Below are 21,948 nucleotides of genomic sequence, written 5' to 3'. Positions count from 1 at the left end.
CACACCCTGAACATGACTTATGTGAACTTGTCCCCTCTGGCAGGCGCTGCACATCACGGTGTGCCAAGACAAGCAGAGGAAGCAGACACATGAGCTGTTTCACTCCGCAGGCCTTCACACTCACAAACACTCAGCCGGGTGATGTGTTTTGGTTCTGAACAAACAAGATCATCAATCACAATAACATCACGTGACCTCGGAAGAAATTAAATTAATATTAGATTATATATATTAGGGTCAATCGATTAAAATATTTAATCACAATTAATGGCAAATTAATCACACATTTTCAAAATGTACCTTAAAGGGAGATTTGTCAAGTATTTAATACTCTATTCAACATGGGAGTGGACAAATATGCAAATGTATGTATATATTTATTATTGGAAATCCATTAACAACACAAAACAATGACAGATATTGTCCAGAAACCCTCACAGGTACTGCATTTAGCATAAAACAATATGCTCAAATCATAACATGTCAAACTGCAGCCCAACAGGCAACAACAGCTGTCAGTGTATCAGTGTGCTGACTTGACTATGACTTGCCCCAAACTGCATGTGATTATCATAAAGTGGGCATGTCTGTAAAGGGGAGACTCGTGGGTACCCATAGAACCCATTTACATTCACATATCTGGAGGTCAGAGGTCAAGGGACCCCTTTGGAAATGGACACAACCGTTTTTCCTCGCCCAAATTTTGCTTAAGTTTGGAGTGTTATTTAACCTTCTTCCCGAAGACCAATGGATTCATTAGGTTTTCTAGTTTTATTTGATACCAGTATCTTCACTAGCTTTAAAACTGAGACCGCTACAAACTGTAAATCACAAGTTGTGTTAATGCGTTAAAGACATTAGTGGCGTAACGTGTTGTTATCATGTGAACTTTGACAGCCCAAAATAATTTATTTCAAACTGCAATGAAATGTATTACATATTACATTCAAGCTGTTATTTACATAAATGCAGTGTTATTGCACATAAAGTTCTAAAAGTGTTGTCAAATATAGATACCTTGCTCTATTGTACTGCTGGCTCACACTACCGTTTTCTTATATGTACTAAGTGTTAGTAGCACTATAGTACCAGATTTAAGTGCTGTTTTTAAACATTTTATCAGTTATAGTACTGGTTGTTTCTTTCTTTATTGTAGTACCAGTGAAAAACTAACTCTGGATTAGAAAGAGAGAGACTTAGAGAGAGGAAGTGAGAGAGAGAGAGCATGTAAAGAAAGAAAGAGTGCCAACAACAATCTGTCATCAAGATTCCTCCTTAGATTACAGCAGCGTGCTCCCTCCCCAAATCTCAAACACACACACACAGACCGATTTTCCATGACTGAGTAGCAGTTTCATAAACAGTGCGGTTTGTGTTTCTTACATTAATCTAACCAAAACATCTCTACTCACATAATTTATCAGAGAGAGGGAGAGTTGGAGAGGCTTTGGAGAGTGTGTTTACTGGCGGCTGTGGCTGGAGCTGGAGCTGGAGCTGGGAGTACTGTTACTGATACGGAGATATTAAAGCTATTAGTGTAAAGTAATGTGCAGATTAACACTGATACGCTCGACTCGGTGATAATGGAGTGACAGTGTAGTGCAAAGTAACGTCTGCTCTGTATTTATAGTTCTTTAATGGTCACTTCATTGATTTTATGAGCTGTATTTTATTGTTCATTCATGTAGTATATGACAAAAATAATGTAGATATTATCTATTTTTGTTTAGGCTAACGGTTGAATTATATCATTAACATTTAAATATATATTCTTTATTCTGGAACTTTAATGGGACACTGCTGTACTGGTAGTATTACTATAAACTACTGATGCTAACGATACTGCCATAACTACAAGCACTGCTACTACCTATATCACTACTGCTACTCCTATCACTACTACTGTTTACTACTACTCTACCACTCATGTTGACTTCTACTGCTACTATTAGTACTACTGTTTACTACTACCGCTACGACTACTACTACTATCACTACAACTGTTTACTACTACTACTATTGCTACTACTACTACTACCACTACTACCCCTGTTTACTACTAACACTACTGTTTACTTCATCTATTTACTTCTGTTTACTTCTGCTGCTGCTTCTACTACTATTACTACTACTGTTTACTACTATTGCTACTACTACTACTAATCTTATTACTACTTCTAGTACTACTACCACTACTTCTGATACTACTACTACTTATTCTACCACTGCAACTGCTACTACTACTACCACCACTGCTACTACTTGTAGGCCTACTGTTAGTACTAATACTCTCTATTATCATTACTACGGCTGCTACTAATACCACTATTAGTACTTCTACTGTTATCATGACTGCTGCTACCTCTGCTGGTACTACTACTGCTACTAATAATACTGTTAATACTACTGCTGCTCTTGCTACTACTACTGTTACTATTACTATTACTGCTATTGCCACTACTGCTATTGCTACTGCTGCTGCTGTTAAAACTGCTGCTACTACTTCTTCTGCTGCTACTGCTACTACTAATACTACTGATGCCACTACTTCAACTACCACAATTGCTACTACTAGGCCTACTACTACTACTACTACTACTACTACAACTACCACTACTGGCACTGCCACCACTAGTACTGCTACTACTGGTACTACTGCTGCTACATTCATTGTAATGAAGGAATATGTGATCAAATGTTTGATGAGATAATACTTGTTAGCAGTATAAATACCTTTTAAACACTGCATAAGAACATTAAACATCAAGCTCATCTTTTGTGTGTGTGTGTGTGTGTGCGTGCACAGGTGGGCGAGATAAAAGAGGCGGACCGATCCTGACATTTCCTGCCAGGAGCAACCACGACCGAATAAAACAGGAAGACCTGAGGAGGCTGGTGACCTACCTGTCTACTGTTCCCAGGTACACACATTCCCATCACACACACACAAACAAACAAGTAGTATGGGTGTTCTTTATTTTAGATTAGATTTGATCATATTTACGGTTGTTATCTATTGTCAATATTAACATTTTTACTAGCCTAATTCTTCAGGACAATAACGTTTAGTGAACTAGACTCCTTAGAAGGAAGGGGTGCATGTGGAGTGCTCCAGTGCCGTCCACGCTGTGGAATCAAACGCTCCTTTCTTCGACATCACAGCAGCAGACTGAGAGCAGCGTTTGATTTGCATCAGCATGAAAGCTGCAGTGTTCGCAGCAGACAGCAGCGAGTCTGTCACACTTCACTTCAAGTCCATTTAATCCTGCTGCCCCTCATCACAGTCTGAAGATGTTTACAAGGAATGAACTGAGAAAGCTGCTCAATAAACCAGTCCACTGTGACTCTCTAAATATGTCCCTTTTGTAAGAAATGGAGATTTTCATTAGCTGACTAAATTATCAGATTGTCCTTGAACGCAACAACAGGGAGAGACTGATGTGCATGTTAACACGTCCACCTGGCTGACTAGAACACAAACTAGCCACTGAATCAGTATTATCATTCGATCCCTATCAGCCCCGCTCTGATTCCTCCCGCTAATCGAGCTGCTGTTTCCATGGTGACGAGTAGAGTTTGTGCTTCCCCCAAGGCGAACTATAGTGGATGTGCTTTTCTTGAATTTGTATTATTAATAAAGTGTGTGTTTGTGTGTGCAGCTTCTGGTCACCACTTTATAAGTGTTCTCATAACACACTTTATTTTAAACTTTCTTAAACTTTACACTGCAGTAATTGACTCCCATTTCTATAAATGTCCCCCTTTATTTGTTTACATATTTATAGACACTATGTTGCATACACTTTACACAGCCCACATGTATACATAAATTAACACGCAACAAGCACAGCCAAATCGCCATCTGGAAGGCATTCTGGTGTCTTCATATCACATTTATTTACACAATAATATGGCCCAAAACAGATCTGAAAATATGTATTTCAATGCCTTTCCTTGCTTTCAGGGTACTGATATATATATATATATGATCTGTACCGCATGTGAATAAAATTATTATTGAATTAATTTGATGAGTTGATGTAAATAATGTGTTTTGCATCAGGGATAGTTTTACATTTTCGCAAATACACGTATTGAGATGAAAATATTGATACCACTCTCATATCTGTCTGTAAATATGAGGCAAATCAGTACTCCTGCTCAAGAAATATAGTTTATAGTTTGCTCATCAAAAGGCATATATTGATCAGTAGAGACTCCTGCTTAGACTGGTTCACTGTAAGTTTCTTTTAGTAATTAGTCTGATATAACAGTCTGAAAACTGACAAGAATTAAGCAAGCAACATTAAACAAAAACTATTATGCTCATTTTCAGGTGCATACTTGTATTTTGGGTTTCTACTAGAACATGTTTACATGCTTTAATGTTCAAAAAAATGCTTTACTTTTCTCATACCGGCTATATGAAACGCTCTGTTTGAACTCCTGCGGGCCCACTGTTATGATTGATCAACCGAACCAAACTCTTTGGACTCTGCTACAGCTCCGCTCTATTGGTGCCCTCAAATGAAGCTCGTGTTTACAACATCGGAAGTTGTGTACACGATATGCTTGGCGTTCTAGTGGTTAAGTCGTGAGAACACCACTGCTAAGCGACGGCAATATTAACGTTACCGTCGGCGTCTAGAAGACTAAAAAGTGGGTAACATAATGCAGGAAATGCATAATGACAGAGGAAAAAGATGAGACTGTTGGGAATATCAACATTTTCCTCCGTCAAGAAAATTATGAAGAAGAACAATATACGACTAAATTACAATATATTAACTTATTATGCTTTTCCCATTTCTGACAACATCAACAAACACGTCACAACTCGTAAACTCTGAGCTTTCAGAAACTTTCCACTTACGAGGTCGTGAATACAACGAGGGGGGCATTCATATGGACTCTTCTCGTGAACGCTGTAAACACCACCCCGTTTGAAGGCACCATAACTAGCTTTGTTTAAGGGTGTGCCAAACTAGCCGTGATGCAATTGTGTTACTTGGTGACATCACCACGTTACGGATGAAAAGGCGGGACTTCAAGCTAGGCATTTCAGGCAGTTCGGAAGCGGTGTTTCTGTGGGGGAAAGTAGCTTTGCAGACCTTTAAATGCACAAAAACAAACAATTTAACACACTAAAGGAAAGGGGGAAAAAAGCATAATAGGTCCCCTTTAATTTATTTCTCTGTTTAGGATTTTCAAGCCATTCTACCATTTCTTCTGAACCTCTCCATTGTCTTCCTCTGTGGTCCCTCTCCTCCCCTTCTATTCTGTTTCTATCAGCGAGGATGTCTGCAAACGTGGTTTTACCGTCATCATCGACATGCGTGGTTCCAAGTGGGAGCTGATCAAACCACTGCTGAAGACACTGCAGGAGTTTTTCCCGGTTGAGATCTGCGTGGCGCTCATCATCAAACCGGACAACTTCTGGCAGAAACAGAAGACGAACTTCGGCAGCGCCAAGTTCTCCTTCGAGGTCAGCGGGCTTTTCTTTGAGTGTTTCATCCAACAAAGTCTCATTTCAGATCCCCTGTTTTTAAACAGCAATAGTGTTCCCCTTAGATGTTCTTCACTGTGGAAGGATTAGTGGATAGTTAGTAGACCAAGTTGATTCATAATTAGTAATTTTGTGACTTCCGGCTTATTTATCAACTCTGAGTCTGGAAATTGGAGCCTGGTAATCATAAAGATAAGGCGTATGCTTTGGGCAACAGAATCAAGTATCCTGGTTTAGTTATTAAAACATTAAAGCGTCCCAAGCATGGCCATCTTCTAGATCTTACCATATACATACTGGTATACAGATGGTATTTATCTGTGTTTATGTATATCAGACAAGCATGGTGTCGCTGGAACATATGGCTCAAACCTGGATGATCCGTCACTGCTAAGAAAACATGCATTTTGATATTTCTGTTGAATTTCTGTTTGCGTGTACCAGACCAGCATGGTGTCGGTGGAAGGTCTGTCCAAACTGGTGGATCCCTCGCAGCTGACGGACGACTTTGAAGGCTCTCTGGACTACAACCACGAGGAGTGGATGGAGCTGAGGGTCTCACTGGAGGAGTTCATGTCCAACGCTGTTCACCTGCTGTCCAGACTGGAAGACCTGCAGGTGCGGGATGGGTGGAGACAGATAGATGGGCAGATGGATGGATGGATGGAAAAGGATTAAAGGAACAGTTCATGCCAGTATGTTAAGGTTGTACTGTGTGTTGCAGGAGCTTCAGTCCAAGAAGGAGTTTCCTGCAGATGTGGAGGGATCTCGTCGGTTGATAGATGAACACACACAGCTGAAGAAAAAGGTGAGCGAGCTACTGTCAGGACAGTCTGGACAGAGGGTAGCACACCTCTGTGTTGAACATCATAGTTCTCTCATCATCTTTCATCTGATTATAAAGCAAGAAATCTCTGTCTGTCTGTCCGTCTGTGTGTCATTTGCATATCTTGAGAACCACTCATCCAATAGACTTCACACTTGGCAGGTGTGTTGCTCGGGACCCAAGGGAGTGCAGTGTTGAATGTGGTGCAATTGGGCCAGACGGTGGCGCTGTAACAATTAACTTTTGGCATGTAACTTTGAGGGGTCCAAGCAATCGGCCCGTTACGGACATGCACACGCTCCAAACGGGCACCGTAACTAATTACATACAACTTTGAATCGTGTTACGGCACTAAAGTAATTTTTTGTATTCTCTCCTGCAGGTGCTGAAGGCTCCAGTGGAGGAGTTGGACCGGGAAGGCCAGAGGTTGCTGCAGTGTATCCGATCTAGTGATGGTTTTTCAGGGAGGAACTGCATCTCGGGCTCTGCTGACTTCCAGAGCTTGGTGCCCAAGGTAAATTCACTCCAGATGATGAGACTCCACATCAATATAATTTTCTTGAAAAATCATGTTTTATCCACGATACAGTAGGGGAAAAGGACCTCCTAACAGGCCATGGATGAAAAATTATTTATTATTTCTCTTCTAAACTTTGTTATCTGCAGATGCTTTATACCTATTGTCAGATATACCGAGGATGTTGACCGTTTACATTCACACGAACACTTCCATACACTCATTTGACTGCTGAAACATTAAAAACTAAAGCTGAGATTTACTGTCACTAGGAAGTACGGCAGTAAATACCAAACACAAGGTAAACAGAGCCAGCGTGATACAGGAAAGAACAGTCCATTTTAACAACTATGAGGATGAATCTTGATGATTTCACTGAGTGATTCTCCTACCAAAACTCAGAATATTCCATCATTACAACCTGTGAACACTAAGAGCACACTATACCATAATGCGTGATAAAGTGCAACGTCTCATTCTTTCGTCACCTGGTCAAGGCCCACAGCTCGTTAGCGTCCCTCATTAGAGCTAATGAGACGTACTCGCCGCATGACGGCTCATCAGCCGAGGGACTCCACAGGAAGAGTTGCAAAAAGAACACAGCGGGTCTCGTTGCACAGGTTGTTTACATAATGCACACATACTGTACATTACAAACAGAACATTTATATTAATGTTTAATATGAATGTTTACCAAAATAAATGCTCGCAGGTGAAGGATTGAAAGTTTAGAGGTACGTCAGGGAAAACTTGACATGCAGTTGAAATACCAGAGAACCGTCTGGGATGTCAAAGAATAGACATGATCAAATATAAAAAGTAACTGAGAGCTTTAAAAAGTAGCAACACACATCTGTCATTGATTGAAAGCTGTTGAAGGGTAACTTCTGTATCCTATTTCCCCATGTTTTTAGTGACTAACGGGGACAACAAGTTTTTAAATTGGCCCAGTATTGAGGGAGAACGCTGCCAACAGCAGACGTAGACAGCAGACAACGGGCTGCAATGTAATCCTATCGGGCAATTCCTCACCGTCAATGTTACGTTCATTAAAAGTGCTTTTTTTCCACTGACAGGTTCAGATTGTTATTATAAGGGTCTAACAACTATATGGAAATGACCCTACAGAGAAATAGAACTTTCCTCTTTATGTTTCACTTGATCCGGTCTGTTTGTTATCGTGTGTCTCTCTCAGAGAAGTCTCGTTCTGAAATCGTTTTGATTGTCAAAATCATCTAAATATTTCATTTCATTTCAAAATTTATTTCGAACATGTAAAATAAAAAAATAAAAAAAGAGAATGATCATACAAACAAGTGGACAGATAGAAAAAAGTAATATATACAATGAAAAGCATAAGCAAAAGAAATTGTCAAACACTCGATGCCTTGGTTTACATAACTTGAAAAGGAGCACCATCATTCACGTGTATTTTTGTTTATGTTGAGATCAGCTGTACGTAGCGGAGCATCGTAAAACACTTCATTCAAACTGGACAGAAACAAAGTAAAACTTACCTAAACCGTCGTCATTGCTCTTTCCAACAATCACCAAGTGTGCTTTGGTCGAACTCAACTGTAATTTCACCGAGTTTAATGTGAAAAAACGCCGAATCCACAGTTGTCAAACAATCAAATGAGTTGAACTCAGCTCCAAACGGATAGAAGAAGACATCATCAGAAACATCATCTAACAGTTCTTAATTGCTTTTTTTTGCCAGGTGGCCAGTCTGCTGGATAAGCTCCACTCCACGAGGCAGCACCTCCATCAGATGTGGCACGTCAGGAAGCTGAAGCTGGACCAGTGCTTCCAGCTCCGTCTGTTCGAACAGGACGCAGAGAAGGTGAGACATACCTGAGCCAGATGTCAGTAGATGACCATTAATAATCACTAGAGCTGCGTGATAACAGAGAAAATGCAAGAGCTTCACAGTTTCATACAGTATTTTTCACTCTCTGTCCTTCTCACATCTGCGTCACCGTAAATGTCGGAAACTCCTGAATGAAATAGGCTGTTTATCTAAACAGAGGAGTTCAGTTAATCCAGTGGAAAATCAGCCAGCCGGGCTTCAATTCCACCAGTTGAGCGATTCGCTGCTGGATTCCATTCATCATTATCATACCGGCCTGTTTACCGCAACATGGAAAACTATTTCAGTTTCATTCCAAAATGCTAAATATAGAAAGATCACACTGTCTGATGTGATGGGGTCGGTGTTTAAGGTAATAATATATCTGGAATGCTTTTATTTTGTGTGTAAATCACCAGTTTCATCACAATGAAAAACTCTGTATCCAGTTCTCTTAATCCATGTTTTCATTTTGCATCGATGATATTGGATCGTTGATCATTCAATCGATATATCGATCCAGATCGATGGATCGTTACTCTCCTAGCCCCCATGGTGCTGAGGCGTGAGTTGGGGATGGTCAGCTGAGGATAAGCGCAGGGAACAAGAGGGGGAATACTCCTGAAGGAGGTCAAACCCGTCGCCCTGCCTCTTGCTAACAGAGCTTCATGTGTTTGGTGGAACCCTGAGTGTTGTTGATGGGAGTGAAGCTTCTACTCTCAAACACACACACACACACACAAACACAGACGGGCGTCAGCTGACGTGGCGTGTCGTTCCACACAGAAATCCCCATGCAGGAGCAGTAAATATTTACTGTAAAGCAAACAGAGAGAGAAAAATAAAACAGTTTTGTCGTCGTCAGCGTTGTATCGTCACGCTGAGGAACTGCGGGGGTGTGTGGATGAGTTTACACTGTGGGAAACACTCAGTGGAGCCAGCGAGACAGTCAGACCTGACTGAGGTGTTCGCTCTGTGGAAATGAACTGACGGAGGGGATGACTGTGTGTGCGGACCATGTGGTAACCATGGTAACCGCACGGCGCCACAACCGACCTCCATCTGTCTGCGAAGATTGATTGAGATGGTGAAGCGAGCGTGAAGGTTGTCCTGGCCTCTTAGGCTTCATGCTGATCAGGTGGTACAGATGAAAGCCAGAGAGAGAAAATTATGTTTTTTAAATGGCAATAGACAACTTTTCAAACCCCCCCCGCCCCCAGTGGTATTATTGTTGGTGCCGCTGTTGCCTAGACAACCAGATCGCTTTCCGTTTTCCCTAGAGCCTAATGCTAGCAACAAATTTAGCGATTTATTCAGGTCATCAGCAAAATAGCAAGAAATATACAGTATGTGCGCAATCTAAACTCAAGGTCAACTTACTAGCTCTTCCAGAGCTTTCAACCGCAGAAACCTACAGTATAACTCATCAGAGTTTGAGTCTAAGTAATCCCTTTAAATTGATCAAATGGTCTCTCACATGTGCTCTCATGGCAGATGGTTTCTATTTGTTCCTGATGCAACTTTCAGCAGCTCCAGAGCCGTGGGATACTAGAAATGAATGTGCTTCATAGTTTGCTATGTAATTAATGTTGATGTGTGTGTGTGTGTATGTGTGTCTGTGTGTATGTGTGTCTGTGTGTGTGTGTGTGTGCACGCAGATGTTTGACTGGATCAGCCACAACAAGGAAGTGTTCCTGCAGAGTCACACAGAGATCGGCCGAGCATACCAACACGCTGTGGAGCTGCAGACTCAACACAACCACTTCGCCATGAACTCCATGGTAGCTATTGTAATGTCATCAAAGCTGTAATTCTCTCATTACATCACCGTAGATCACTGTGCATGAAGAAGAGCTTACCAGCATGATCAACACGGACTCTGTGCACCTTTTTATACTGCTGCAGTTGTTATTCATGTACATGTGCATGCTGAAAATATGGGTACTGATTTTAATAATATTATTATTATTCAGTGGGTTTTATTTTCCACCTTATGCATCCTTTTTCTTATTTTTATTTTTATCTTATTTTATCAAGCGTGTTTTATTTTCCATCTCATTTTTCCTGTTTTTTATGTTCATCCTACGTCTATTTTCCCTGATTGTAAAGCACTTCGTGCTGCATTTCTTGTATGAAAGGTGCTATACAAATCAAGTTTATATTATTAGTATTAGTATTAGTATTATTGTTATTACACACAAGCAATGGCATGAGAAGAAAAATACACTTCTACATCTCTTGAAGTAGAAGTCAGTTAATTCTCAGCTGTTTAGCACAGAACAATAAGACATAATTTATCTATTTTTTTACAGAGTTTTATAGAAACAACTCGCTAACAGCATTGCAGATTTGAGTGTCTTGATACAGTATTTTATGCAAAATGTTCACAATAATTAAACCCAGTTGTACTAACAGGATCAGCCAGTTGGTTAATTTTGTCAATTAATGTTAATTGTTTTTTTCTTCTTCTTCCCAGAATGCCTATGTAAATATCAACAGAATCATGTCGGTGGCGAGCCGCCTGGCGGAGGCCGGTCACTACGCCTCCACGCAGATAAAACAGATCTCCAATCAGCTGGATCAGGACTGGAAAAGTTTTGCCGCTGCACTTGACGAGCGCTCCACCATCCTCGCCATGTCGTCCGTCTTTCACCAGAAGGCTGAACAGGTGAGATCATAAGAAAGAGTCGTCTTTGAGCCGAGCTTTTCTTCTGAACTGGCAGCGGTGAGAACGCGCCTCATCATTAGAGGAAAAAAGCTGTTCCACTGTGAGACTGCTTGTGCTTGCTGATTTGGTAACTATCTAATCTAGGAATCTCTCTGCAGCAGACACATGTCCAGAATGTAAAATGTAAATGGGACATTTTTAGCGTCTGATTATATTTAATAGATCAAACTGCTCCGCTGCTGATTCTTGGAAGGTTGACATGGCAACAGATGGGGCTTGTTATGATTCCTGCTGGGCCCTTGACATTAGCTACAAGTGTACGTTTGAGATGAAAGACTGAGAGAGAGAGAGTGGTGGGAGCAGAGAAGGGGATTGGCTGAGATTGAGAAAGAGCTTAATGAAAAACAGAGAAACAAAAACGTGTCAGGATGAAAGATGCAGCACAAGATGGGGAAAGAGACACAAGCGAAAGGAAATTGGCGGGACTACAGAGACGCGAGAGAGAGATTTAGAGAGAGAGAAGTAAAGGCCGTCTTCAGTTTTGCAGCCACATTAACCCTGTTAGTAAATTACCTCAAAACTAGCAACGAGGCTAACGTCCTCTAGAGTTTGCAGTGTTGAATGCAGGAAAAACAACAGATTTTGCAGCTACTGTAGCACGCACTGAGGAATTTATTGCTTCAATCGACTACATTTACCATCAACACTCAGTGTGCATCCACAGAAAAGGTGGCAAGTTTTCCCTTTAACCATAACCTCTACATGCATCTAGATTATTACCCTGCACGGCAGCTGGATTCTCGCAATGTCACAAGATCACGCGGGATCACAAATCCCACGTAAATCCATCTTGTCAGGCTTCAAGTAATGCATTTTGGCTCGGTTTAGGTGTGTGTGACGCGACACGTAGAGGCGACTGTTCATTCTAAACAACAATAGCGTCTCCTGAAGAGGTTATAGCGTAGCTGCTGCAATAGAATCAGTTCTATCGGAACTGGAGAGTATTTCTACATTGAAAGATGAGCAAAGAGCAACACTGATGGCTTTTCCCGATGGAAAAGATGTTTTCGCTCTTCTCCCGACTGGCTTCGGCAAGAGTTTGATTGACAGATGGTTCATCCAATCACCTGCCATGTAGTTTTTGAAAGTGCCTGCCTCTTTTCTAAACAGTCTCCAGTGACGGTTTCTCAGATGGTTCTGTGTAACAAAGGGGGAAAATGTCCCAGTAACTCACAGATGCCAGTACACATTAGAATAATTAGAATTCATCTCATGAGGATGATGAATATAGACAGCAAATGTCACGGCAATCTGGTCTGTAGTTGTTGAGATATCATACTCTGGACCAAAGTGTTGGATGCACAGACAGACCAAATGACTGACCAAGTGACACCACCATCCTTTGGCCCAAAACTGTACAATGTGAAAAGGTGAAAGCAGATAAAGAATACTTAGATTAGTAACTGTAATTTGATAAAAATATACATTATATTGTACATTATTTGTTCATAGTCTTGTTAGATTAATTCCCATATGAATACACACATTGTATGACGTACTGTGTGTGTCTGCGTTGCTTCCTCAGTTCCTATCGGAGGTGGACGCCTGGTGTAAAGTCTGCAGCGAGGGAGGGCTACCGTCCGAGATGCAGGAGCTGGAAATCGCCATCCACCGCCACCAGAGCCTGTACGAGCAGGTCACCCAGGCTTACACCGAGGTAAACCAACAGCACAGCTAGTAACTGAACACTACTGATTATCTGCTGCCACCAGAGCCTTTATGATGAGATCACAAAGGCTTAAGACAGCATTATACTCCAACCGAAATTAAATTTGACACTGTATAGTAAGCTGTAGCATCTCTCTGTTATCACCTTGTGGTTTCTAAACTGAGTTATGAAGCCTGAAGTTTCAGTTTACTGCTCACAGCCAGAGGTGGGACCAAGTCATTGTTTTGCAACAAACTTTTATGTACATTTTGAATTGTTAGGGAATGGTAATGTTAGGGAAAGGGAAGTTTGGGGTCCCTTGCTGGAGCTGTTGCCTCCACGACCCGACCCCAGATAAGCGGTTGAAGATGAGGATGAGGATGAGGTAATGTTAGTAAAAATGGTGTGTTGGAAATCGATAAGAAATGGTAGTAGTATACACCCTCATGCGTCCTCCAGAATACCAAGTCTCTTGGGTGCTGTTAGTGCTGCTCGTTGGCAGCTCAGTGATGCTGGCTGTGACTGGATGTGATGACAGGGTGGCGTTGGTCAGCTTCCGCACCGCCGCCGCCGAGATCCGCTGTCTGAAAACCCTCCGTGTTACTCTAAATTTAGTCTGGGAACACTCCCGCTCTTCTCTATGCCCTTTGCTGCAGACCGGACGGTTGTTTTATCTTTAGACGGGCTGTTGCAGTGTTGGCTCAATTTATGCTTATCTGTGAAAAGATAACTCCATATACAGTATATATATATATATATATATATATATATATATATATATATATATATATATATATATATATATATATATATATATATATATATATATATATACACACACACACTGAGGCGGTGAGGTTTGGCAAGCTATGACAGCAAATTTCAGTGAGAGAGCTTCAAAAAGTGACATGGAGTGTTTTTTATCTTGTGCTGCATTTATCTAACGAGGTGAGAGTGTCTTTCAGGTGTCCCCAAACTATATGAAACAAAATAAAGCCCGTAAGCAGAAGCTCTTGTTGTTTGATGTAAATTGGTAAAGATGAGTTACAACATCATGTTCTCTGTTCTGCCACTACAAACATCTTTTGAATGCTTAAAAGCAGAGAAGATGATGCAGGTGTCTCTGCCAGGTGTGTGTGTTTGTGTGTGTGTGTGTGTGTGTGGTGTAGAGGCATGTGCTGAAGCTGCTCTTTGCTTGGCTGCTTTAAGTGTCTGTAATCTCTGCAGAGCGTTTGTTTCATCATTGGCTCAAAAGAACAACTCCCTCGTGGTGTTCTTCCTCCCGTTCAAGGCAGCAGCATGCATCGGACCTTTTGTTTTGAATCATCTTCACAGCTAACCCTGTAAAAACTACTCTCAGGCTTGTTTCCCTCGTGCATCTCATTATGTAAATCTCGTTCATGTCCTACAGTTTATCAGCTCAGGAGCCAGTAAAATCTCTGGAAAGGTTCCTTATCAAATAAAAGCAGTAGCGCTGAAACAATTAGTTGATTAGATGTCAGACATATATTTCATGAAATGCACATAAACATGGACCAGCAGGATGTTTAAACAAACTGTCACTCTGAACAGTATCTTGAAAGTTCCTTAATCAGTTTGTATAAGAGGAGTATTAGGGCCACATTGAGGGAAACAAAAAAATCTGAGATTTTGAGAATAAAGTCATAACTTTACGAGAAAAAAAGCCGTAATATTACGAGAATAAAGTCATTGGTTTACGAGAAAAAAAGGTAATTTCCTCCTCCACAAAAGAGGCCATTTCCCCATCAGGTCCATGTAGTTCTTTCTTTGAAATAAACGCAGTTTCTTGCACAATCTTTTCCAGGTCCTGATACTGATGATGATGTGGTGCTGATGTGCCAAAAGATGAAGTATTTGGTTATTTGTGAAACCTAAACTAAAGTAGAACTTCACAAGATGCTCCACGTTCCTCATTTTCACATAGGCGGCATGCTGCTCTATTTTCCCTCTAAAATAACACGTAGAATTACTACTTTATAATATTATGACTTTAGTCTCATAATATTCCAACTTTTTTATCGTAAACTTCTGACTTTATTATCATAATATTAATTTTTTTTCCACATAAACCTATGACTTATTCTCATAATATTATGACTTTCTCCTCGGAATCTCAGATTATTTTTTTTCCCTCAGTGTGGCCCTCATACTCCGTCGTAGTTTAGCACCTTTCAACAGTAGAGTGCTTTACATAAGACATACCATCGTTAAAGATGTATTCGGTAACTTTGACCAAATATGATGAAAAGTTATTTTTTATAAAACTATGTCACTATATCCTGACAGAAGAGCATGAGACGGATAATCTGTGAAAGAATCCGGTTCCTCTGTGTCCTCCTGTGCTCCTAACGGCATTTGCAAGATGTCAGTCTCATGTACTGCTGTCAGGATATATTGACAGTTTCATAAAAAATAACTTTTTATCATATTTGCTCAAAGCAAATATGATAAAACTTCAGCTTTGATATATAAGAAACAAAAGAGGACATAAAAAAAAATGCAATATAAAAAGACACAAAGGGCTCATTTCTTGCAGAAAGGACACCGGGGTCACTGCTTGTGTGTGGTTCAGACTGCGGAGGTTTCAGTGGTGCGTTTCCACGTATAATTTAGCAGTACGCAGTAAAATGCTGATTTAGGAAGTATGTATTTGTGTCAGAGAGAAGACGGAAACTGAGCTGAGAAGAAGCAGAACAGGCTTCAACTATAAATAACTCATTTTAATTTCTCTTTGCATCTGTCTTCATCATCTACATGTTCTGTGTATCCGTGTAGCCTGTCTAACCTCTCTGTGACCTACCTGTCTGTGTTTCCAGGTGAGTCAGGACGGTAAAGCCCTATTGGACGTCCTCCAGAGGCCTCTGAGTCCCGGCAACTCTGACTCAATGACAGCCACTGCCAATTACTCCAAAGCGGTGAGTGACATTGTGTTCCTTTGTGGGGTTTGTCGAGGCTTTTCCTGCTAAAAGAGACGTAGCTTTAAAGGACCAGTGTGTAACATTTAGTGGGATTTATTGGCAGAAATGGAATATAATGTTAAAAAGTAGGTTTTCTTTAGTGTATAATCACCCAAAAATAATAACTGTTGTGTTTTTGTTACCTTAGAATGAGCCGTTTATATCTACATACGGAGTAAATCTTCCGCCATGTTACACCGCCATGTTTCTACAAACCAAACACTGTTAACTTTCCCTTCTTGGGTCTTATGCTCGGGCCAGACTGTGCAGGTCAGCAGTGTGTGATGGCTGCCTCGCTGAACTACTGCATGTCCCACGCGTGCGTCGTCCACACCAGCAGCGTTTCTGCTGCTGCCGTTGTCAGCCCTTTCTTAGAGTATAGAGTTTGCCTTTCATAATGGCCGTTTCATTTCAGTATAAATGTCATTTATATTTATTTTAAACAGAAAAAAGGTTAAGAAGCGTGTGCTCATTTGTAAATAATAGTAATAATCCACAATTAAAACCCTGTACTTTATTCATTCAAGGAGCCCTGCAAGTCACTGCATGTTCTACAACACTGTCCTGCAAATATTTCAGAATAAAAGCCTTGTGTTAACAAATGAAGGAATTCTGTCCACAGAAAAAAAAAACTGCTTGAGGGCTTTTATTTGTGTGTTGATTTAAAAATAAATCTTTACTTTTTTTCATGTCCGTGACATTGATACAGACATCGGAACTGTAGCAATGTTGCTGGTATGATGTCAATGTTCAGTCAAAAGATCACTCTCACTGTCTGTTGTTGCTGTGAACCGCGTGCGGCTCGCGGTAAAAAGAGGCGAGACCTCGAATCTCTAGAAGAGACGCACCTGAGACGGGCAGTGTCACTGCGCTAACCTTTTAACACGGACGCCGAACGCACTCGCTCTACTCCAAATGATCTACGCTACTCTTACAACAACCGGCTCTAGAGAGGGACATTCACGTTTTCGCGTCGACCACCGTAGCTCTCCTACATGCTTGACACACGGGAGAGGCTTCAGTTGGTTGCAATCTGCAACCTCACCGCTAGATTTTGCCATATTCCTACACACTGCTCCTTTATGTTAAATGAAAACAGAATTAAATGAATCCAAAACGTCACTGTCTAGTTAACATTTGTGTTTATTTTGCAGGTTCACTGCATCCTGGACGTGGTTCACGAGGTTCTCCACCATCAGCGGCGTCTGGAGAATATTTGGCAGCATCGAAAGGTCCGACTGCACCAGAGACTGCAGCTGTGTGTGTTCCAGCAAGACGTCCAGCAGGTACACACAAAAACACCAATGCAACACAACACATACAGCAAGTGAAATGAAAACATTCTGCTCATCCACGAGGTCAGAGAATTATGTCAAACCACAGTGGAGCATGTTATCTTGTATGTAAGCATGTGATCAAGCGTGTGTGTGTGTTGAACTTTGCTTATCGGAACCACCACAACACGTTTCATTCATCTCTGCTGCCGCTCTCCTCCCGGCTGCAACAGCGTGTAATGTGAAAATTCCTGAGATAAAACGCTCAGAGCGGATCTCTGCTCCTCTGGTACGGCTGCTCATATTTCACAGACGAGCAGACTATGTGGTTTTGGAAAGGTGTCAGCCCAGATTCCTGGAGGTTTTAGAGGTATTCGGGAGCTCAAAATGTAATATCACAGCAATGTTTTATGGAGGATATTTTTAAACCCGCAGAGCGAATGTCATCAGCGGGGGAGCAGGATGTCTTATTTATTACGTTAGTTTCTTTAATGTTATTATGGGTCTGACAGTAATGCAGTAGGAATGAGGTACAACCAAATACCACTGGCATTACTGAAACCTCTGGAATCTCAGTCCACATGTGCACTCTGTGAAAGACTTTTCTTTTGTGAATATAAAGTATAGTAACAAGGACAAAGAGTGTTGCTGATGCAAAACAGCTGAAACTACAACATCATCCAACCCGCAGAGATTCAGCTCCTCTAGTTTAACACCTGCAGCTCCGGTCCACTGTGTGACACCTGTAGGCAGAGACACGAACAGCAGCAGCTGTTTAGGCCTGTACTGTCAATGTATATAGATTAGTGGTGCAAGAAAATATCAATACACATGAGTGTTGTGATATTATGTTTCACGATACTGCATCGATTCTCCAACACGCTGTATCGATTTTTAATTAAAGCAGCAGTGGGTAGAAATGGAGCAAATATGATTAAAAAAAGCTATTTTTATAAAACGGGCACTATATCCTGACAGTAGTGCATGAGACAGGTAATCTAAAAAAAAACATGTGTCTCTGTGTCCTCCGGTGCTCCTAACGGCATCTATAAGATTTAACAGACCGGAGGAAAACAACCAATCAGAGCCGAGCTGGAGCCTTGCCGTCTCTGAGCAGCTGTCAATCACTCACAAACTCCAATCAAACGGTCAAACTAGGCAGCGCTGATTAAATATGAATCAATATTCTGTTACTGTAATGCTTATTTCTCTCCTCAGATGTTTTCAGAATCATCTTGTAGTGTACTGTTTAGCTGTAAAATGAGAAAGTTTGTGACCCGGCAGCCATGTTGAGATCAGTTGAGGAAATACCAAGCACCGCCCACCAGCCGGAGCAAACTCTCTCATTTTAAAGCTAAACAGAACACTACAAGATGTTTCCGAAAAGACCTAGTTTGACCGTTTGATCGGAGTTCGTGAGTGATTGACAGCTGCCTTTGTTGAATGAACAACCAATAGGAACGCTCTCTCTCTGAAATGACCTGTGATTGGTCAAAGTCTCCCGTCATGGGCTAGATTTTCTAAAGTCTGAAAACAGAGCCATGAGGAGGTGCAGATGTCTAGTTATTTCTCAGAACACTTGAATTACAATATGCTGAAAGGTTATTATGGAATTTTTGCCCAATGATGCCAAAAATATACTGACTACTGAAGCTTTAACCTCTTAAAAATCTGACGGCTCGCCGCCAGACCTGGCCACTATCCTGTCTTTCGGAGGTTGTAACGGAGCAAAGCAAGCTAAATAAAGCTCAAAACTTGCACTAAATGTTGGCGAGGAAAAACTGGCATGGCACCTCTGACCTCCAGATATGTGAATGAAAATGGGTTCTATGGGTACCCACAAGTCTCCCCTTTACAGACATGCCCACTTTATGATAATCACATGGTCTGGACAATCCCCTGGTTTTCTGCTCGCCGTTTCAAACAGGAAACAACATGACGGCCTGCTCGTAAACTTTCTGTTATTCCCTCTAAAGTTGGTCCAACTTTTGTGAGCCGGACGCGTCACGCTGGACGGTCTAATTTGCATAAAGGACTTTTCCCGCCTTTCCATTTGAAAGAGCAACGGCCAATGAGGAAACTCCAACACTCGGCCGACCAATCGTATAACTTCATCACTCAGTCAATGACAGACTTTTGTGTTTGTGGCCCTCTGCGGTCCAGCCAAAAAGAACATTAAAAGAGCGTTGGCTGCAAATACGTCATCGATGGAGTCTTGTGATTGGTTCGCTCGCTCCACGTGAAAGTGTGCTTTGACGTGCTTGTCCCTGCAATGTTACTGCTTTCATTCACAACACAGCTGTACCGGCGTCAGTGGTGTCCGAAATAACTCCTCCCTCTTCGCCACTCTGTTGAGGTTTAATTTCATTTATTTATTTATTTCAGCACACACAATAACAAGAGCACATTGAGTTGATTTAACACAGATCCATTGTAACTGAAGTCTTCATGTATGTATAAATGAATCGGGGCATCAGGCGGACTATAAATTCAAAGATGGATGCTGAGTATACGGGCGCCATGCAAACATTTATATGTGACCCAAGAGAGAGTGTGAGAGTGTGTTTAAGAGCGGTAAAAAGACAAAGAGAGAGAGAGAGAGAAGAGATTGTATCAGTGGGTTATAAATTCATTGAAAACAGAGCTTTGCCAACTGCACTCGTCATGCATCAGTTTCTATGAGACCCCAGAGAGACGCACACAGAGGGGCGAGAGACATGCACAGAAAGTGAGACGAGGAGCAAGTGAGAGAGAGCAAGCTCATACCAATAGTCTATAAATCAGTGAAAACAGGGCTATTCCAACCAGAGTAGTAATGCTTCAGGATATATGTGACCCCAGAGAGGAAGAGGCAGAGATGCAGAAGTGAAGGCTGAAAGAGAACATATTAGGTGTGTAGTTTTATTTGGCAGTTTTAGCTGCGCATTCAAACAAAGATAGTCCAGCTGCAGTCAGCGTGCTTCGGCTTGTGTGTGTTGTGACCTTTCGCTGAGCTCTTCGCGGCTCCAGCTGGACTGACTACACGGCGCTGACGTCATGGATTACAACACTGTTCATCCTCGCTCGCTGCTCCTTCAAGGCCCAGAGAAGTGCTTTGAGATGTCAGAGGTGGAAGAGGTGAATAATTAATAATCAGGCTGGTCTAACCTGTGTAATGGCAGCAGCAGAAAGTTTGCTGAGCGATCTTTGAAAGTTTACAGGTTAGACCCAGAGCAGCCGATGGCCACCAGCCCTCCGTGCACCCCGGAGCTGGACAGGAAGTTTGCTGATATCAGCAGACTGGGTCTAAACCTGCCGGCAGCAACAGAAAGTTTGCTCAACAAACTTTGAAAGTTTGCTTTGTGCTCAGTAAACTTCCTGTTGCTGCTCTTACACTCGCCGCCGGGGAAATTCCAGCACTGCATTCTGGTAAATAGTTCTGTATTATGAAATTACACCGAACTCACACCAGGCAGCGGCGAAGTCCATAATAATCACACTTTTCTGCGGCCGGGAGGCGTGTTTGTGTGTTTCAGACGGGAAGTAATTCTTTTGTAACGAAGGCCAACATGTCACAGGAGTCACAGGATCTGTTTACTGATTGGCTGCAGGTCCTCTCTGGTTGTACTTCACCGCTAAAAGTTCAACTTTGCAGAATCAAACAGCTGCAGCTCGCTGAGCTCGGGGGCGGCCGCCGCAGCTTTTCATAGACATTGCATGGTGGGAATTTCGCATTATAGTCCAACCTGCTTCGTAGCTGTCCGTCAAAGGACTATTTAAGTCAACATTGGCAGAAAACACTACAAAACAAACAACTGTATTATCCACAGTCACAGAACTAAGAGCTCATAATACAATTTCATGAAGATTATAGATATAATGACCAAAGAAAGTACCATCAACGTAGCGACAAAGCAAGTCGTCTGCCAAGTACATCAATGATGACGTGTGGTCGACAGTATAATAGCACAGAACATTCAACATCCTGTTCTTTTTGAGCTGCACTGACCTAAATTTCCCACGCAGATCATGAAGGTTTCATCTGCTCCATTCCTTATTCATGAGGTTTGAGACCATTTTGTTCTGCTGATCTGTACGTACACTGTCAGAAATAACGGTTCACTTTGTGTTCTCTCTCATCCAGGTGATGGACTGGATAGAAAACCACGGCGAGGCTTTCCTCAGCAAACACACTGGCGTCGGGAAATCCCTTCACAGAGCCCGAGCCCTGCAGAAGAGACACGACGACTTTGAAGACGTAGCACAGGTGAGTCTGTCTGTCTGTCCACATGGGTTTCCCAACCCAGAATTGAAATGAAAACAGTGCACTACATTTCTTTGTCTATGTCTTAAGGCGAGACACTCCAGGCAACTCCAGGCAAAAACATTGTTTTTCATGCACCTGTCAATTTTAAGATTTTGTTGCTCACAACATGTCTTCTTTCAGAATAGTGGAAAGAAAACATCCAAAATACACATTTAGGGGTTTATTTTACTACTTTGTCTATTTGCGTCTCTAGATTTCTCCTAAATTCATTAAAAGTCAGCATTAGATAATGCCTCATTTGTATATTAAACATACCATTTCAGAAAACTTGAAAAACAAAAAATTAAAGTAAGAAATCAACTGGGGAACTTTCATA

The 21,948-nt window shown here is 41.6% G+C and overlaps 1 protein-coding gene across 3 annotated transcripts in view; it reads left to right on the top strand.

Annotated features, from left to right (window-relative positions):
* kalrna (kalirin RhoGEF kinase a) overlaps nucleotides 1-21,948 on the top strand; it is a 160,026-nt gene that overhangs the window by 44,268 nt on the left and 93,810 nt on the right. For all 3 annotated transcript variants that reach the window (XM_074657762.1, XM_074657761.1, XM_074657763.1), the window contains exons 3-14: nucleotides 2,807-2,921; nucleotides 5,293-5,485; nucleotides 5,951-6,124; nucleotides 6,231-6,314; nucleotides 6,715-6,846; nucleotides 8,570-8,692; nucleotides 10,357-10,479; nucleotides 11,175-11,366; nucleotides 12,952-13,083; nucleotides 15,912-16,010; nucleotides 17,207-17,338; nucleotides 21,450-21,572. In XM_074657762.1, the coding sequence (XP_074513863.1) occupies nucleotides 2,807-2,921; nucleotides 5,293-5,485; nucleotides 5,951-6,124; nucleotides 6,231-6,314; nucleotides 6,715-6,846; nucleotides 8,570-8,692; nucleotides 10,357-10,479; nucleotides 11,175-11,366; nucleotides 12,952-13,083; nucleotides 15,912-16,010; nucleotides 17,207-17,338; nucleotides 21,450-21,572 (1,622 nt within the window). The remainder of the gene's footprint in view (nucleotides 1-2,806; nucleotides 2,922-5,292; nucleotides 5,486-5,950; nucleotides 6,125-6,230; nucleotides 6,315-6,714; nucleotides 6,847-8,569; nucleotides 8,693-10,356; nucleotides 10,480-11,174; nucleotides 11,367-12,951; nucleotides 13,084-15,911; nucleotides 16,011-17,206; nucleotides 17,339-21,449; nucleotides 21,573-21,948) is intronic.

Source organism: Sebastes fasciatus, chromosome 14, assembly GCF_043250625.1.
Source record: "Sebastes fasciatus isolate fSebFas1 chromosome 14, fSebFas1.pri, whole genome shotgun sequence".
NCBI classification, from domain to species: domain Eukaryota; kingdom Metazoa; phylum Chordata; class Actinopteri; order Perciformes; family Sebastidae; genus Sebastes; species Sebastes fasciatus.
This window is presented reverse-complemented; position numbering and strand designations above follow the sequence as displayed.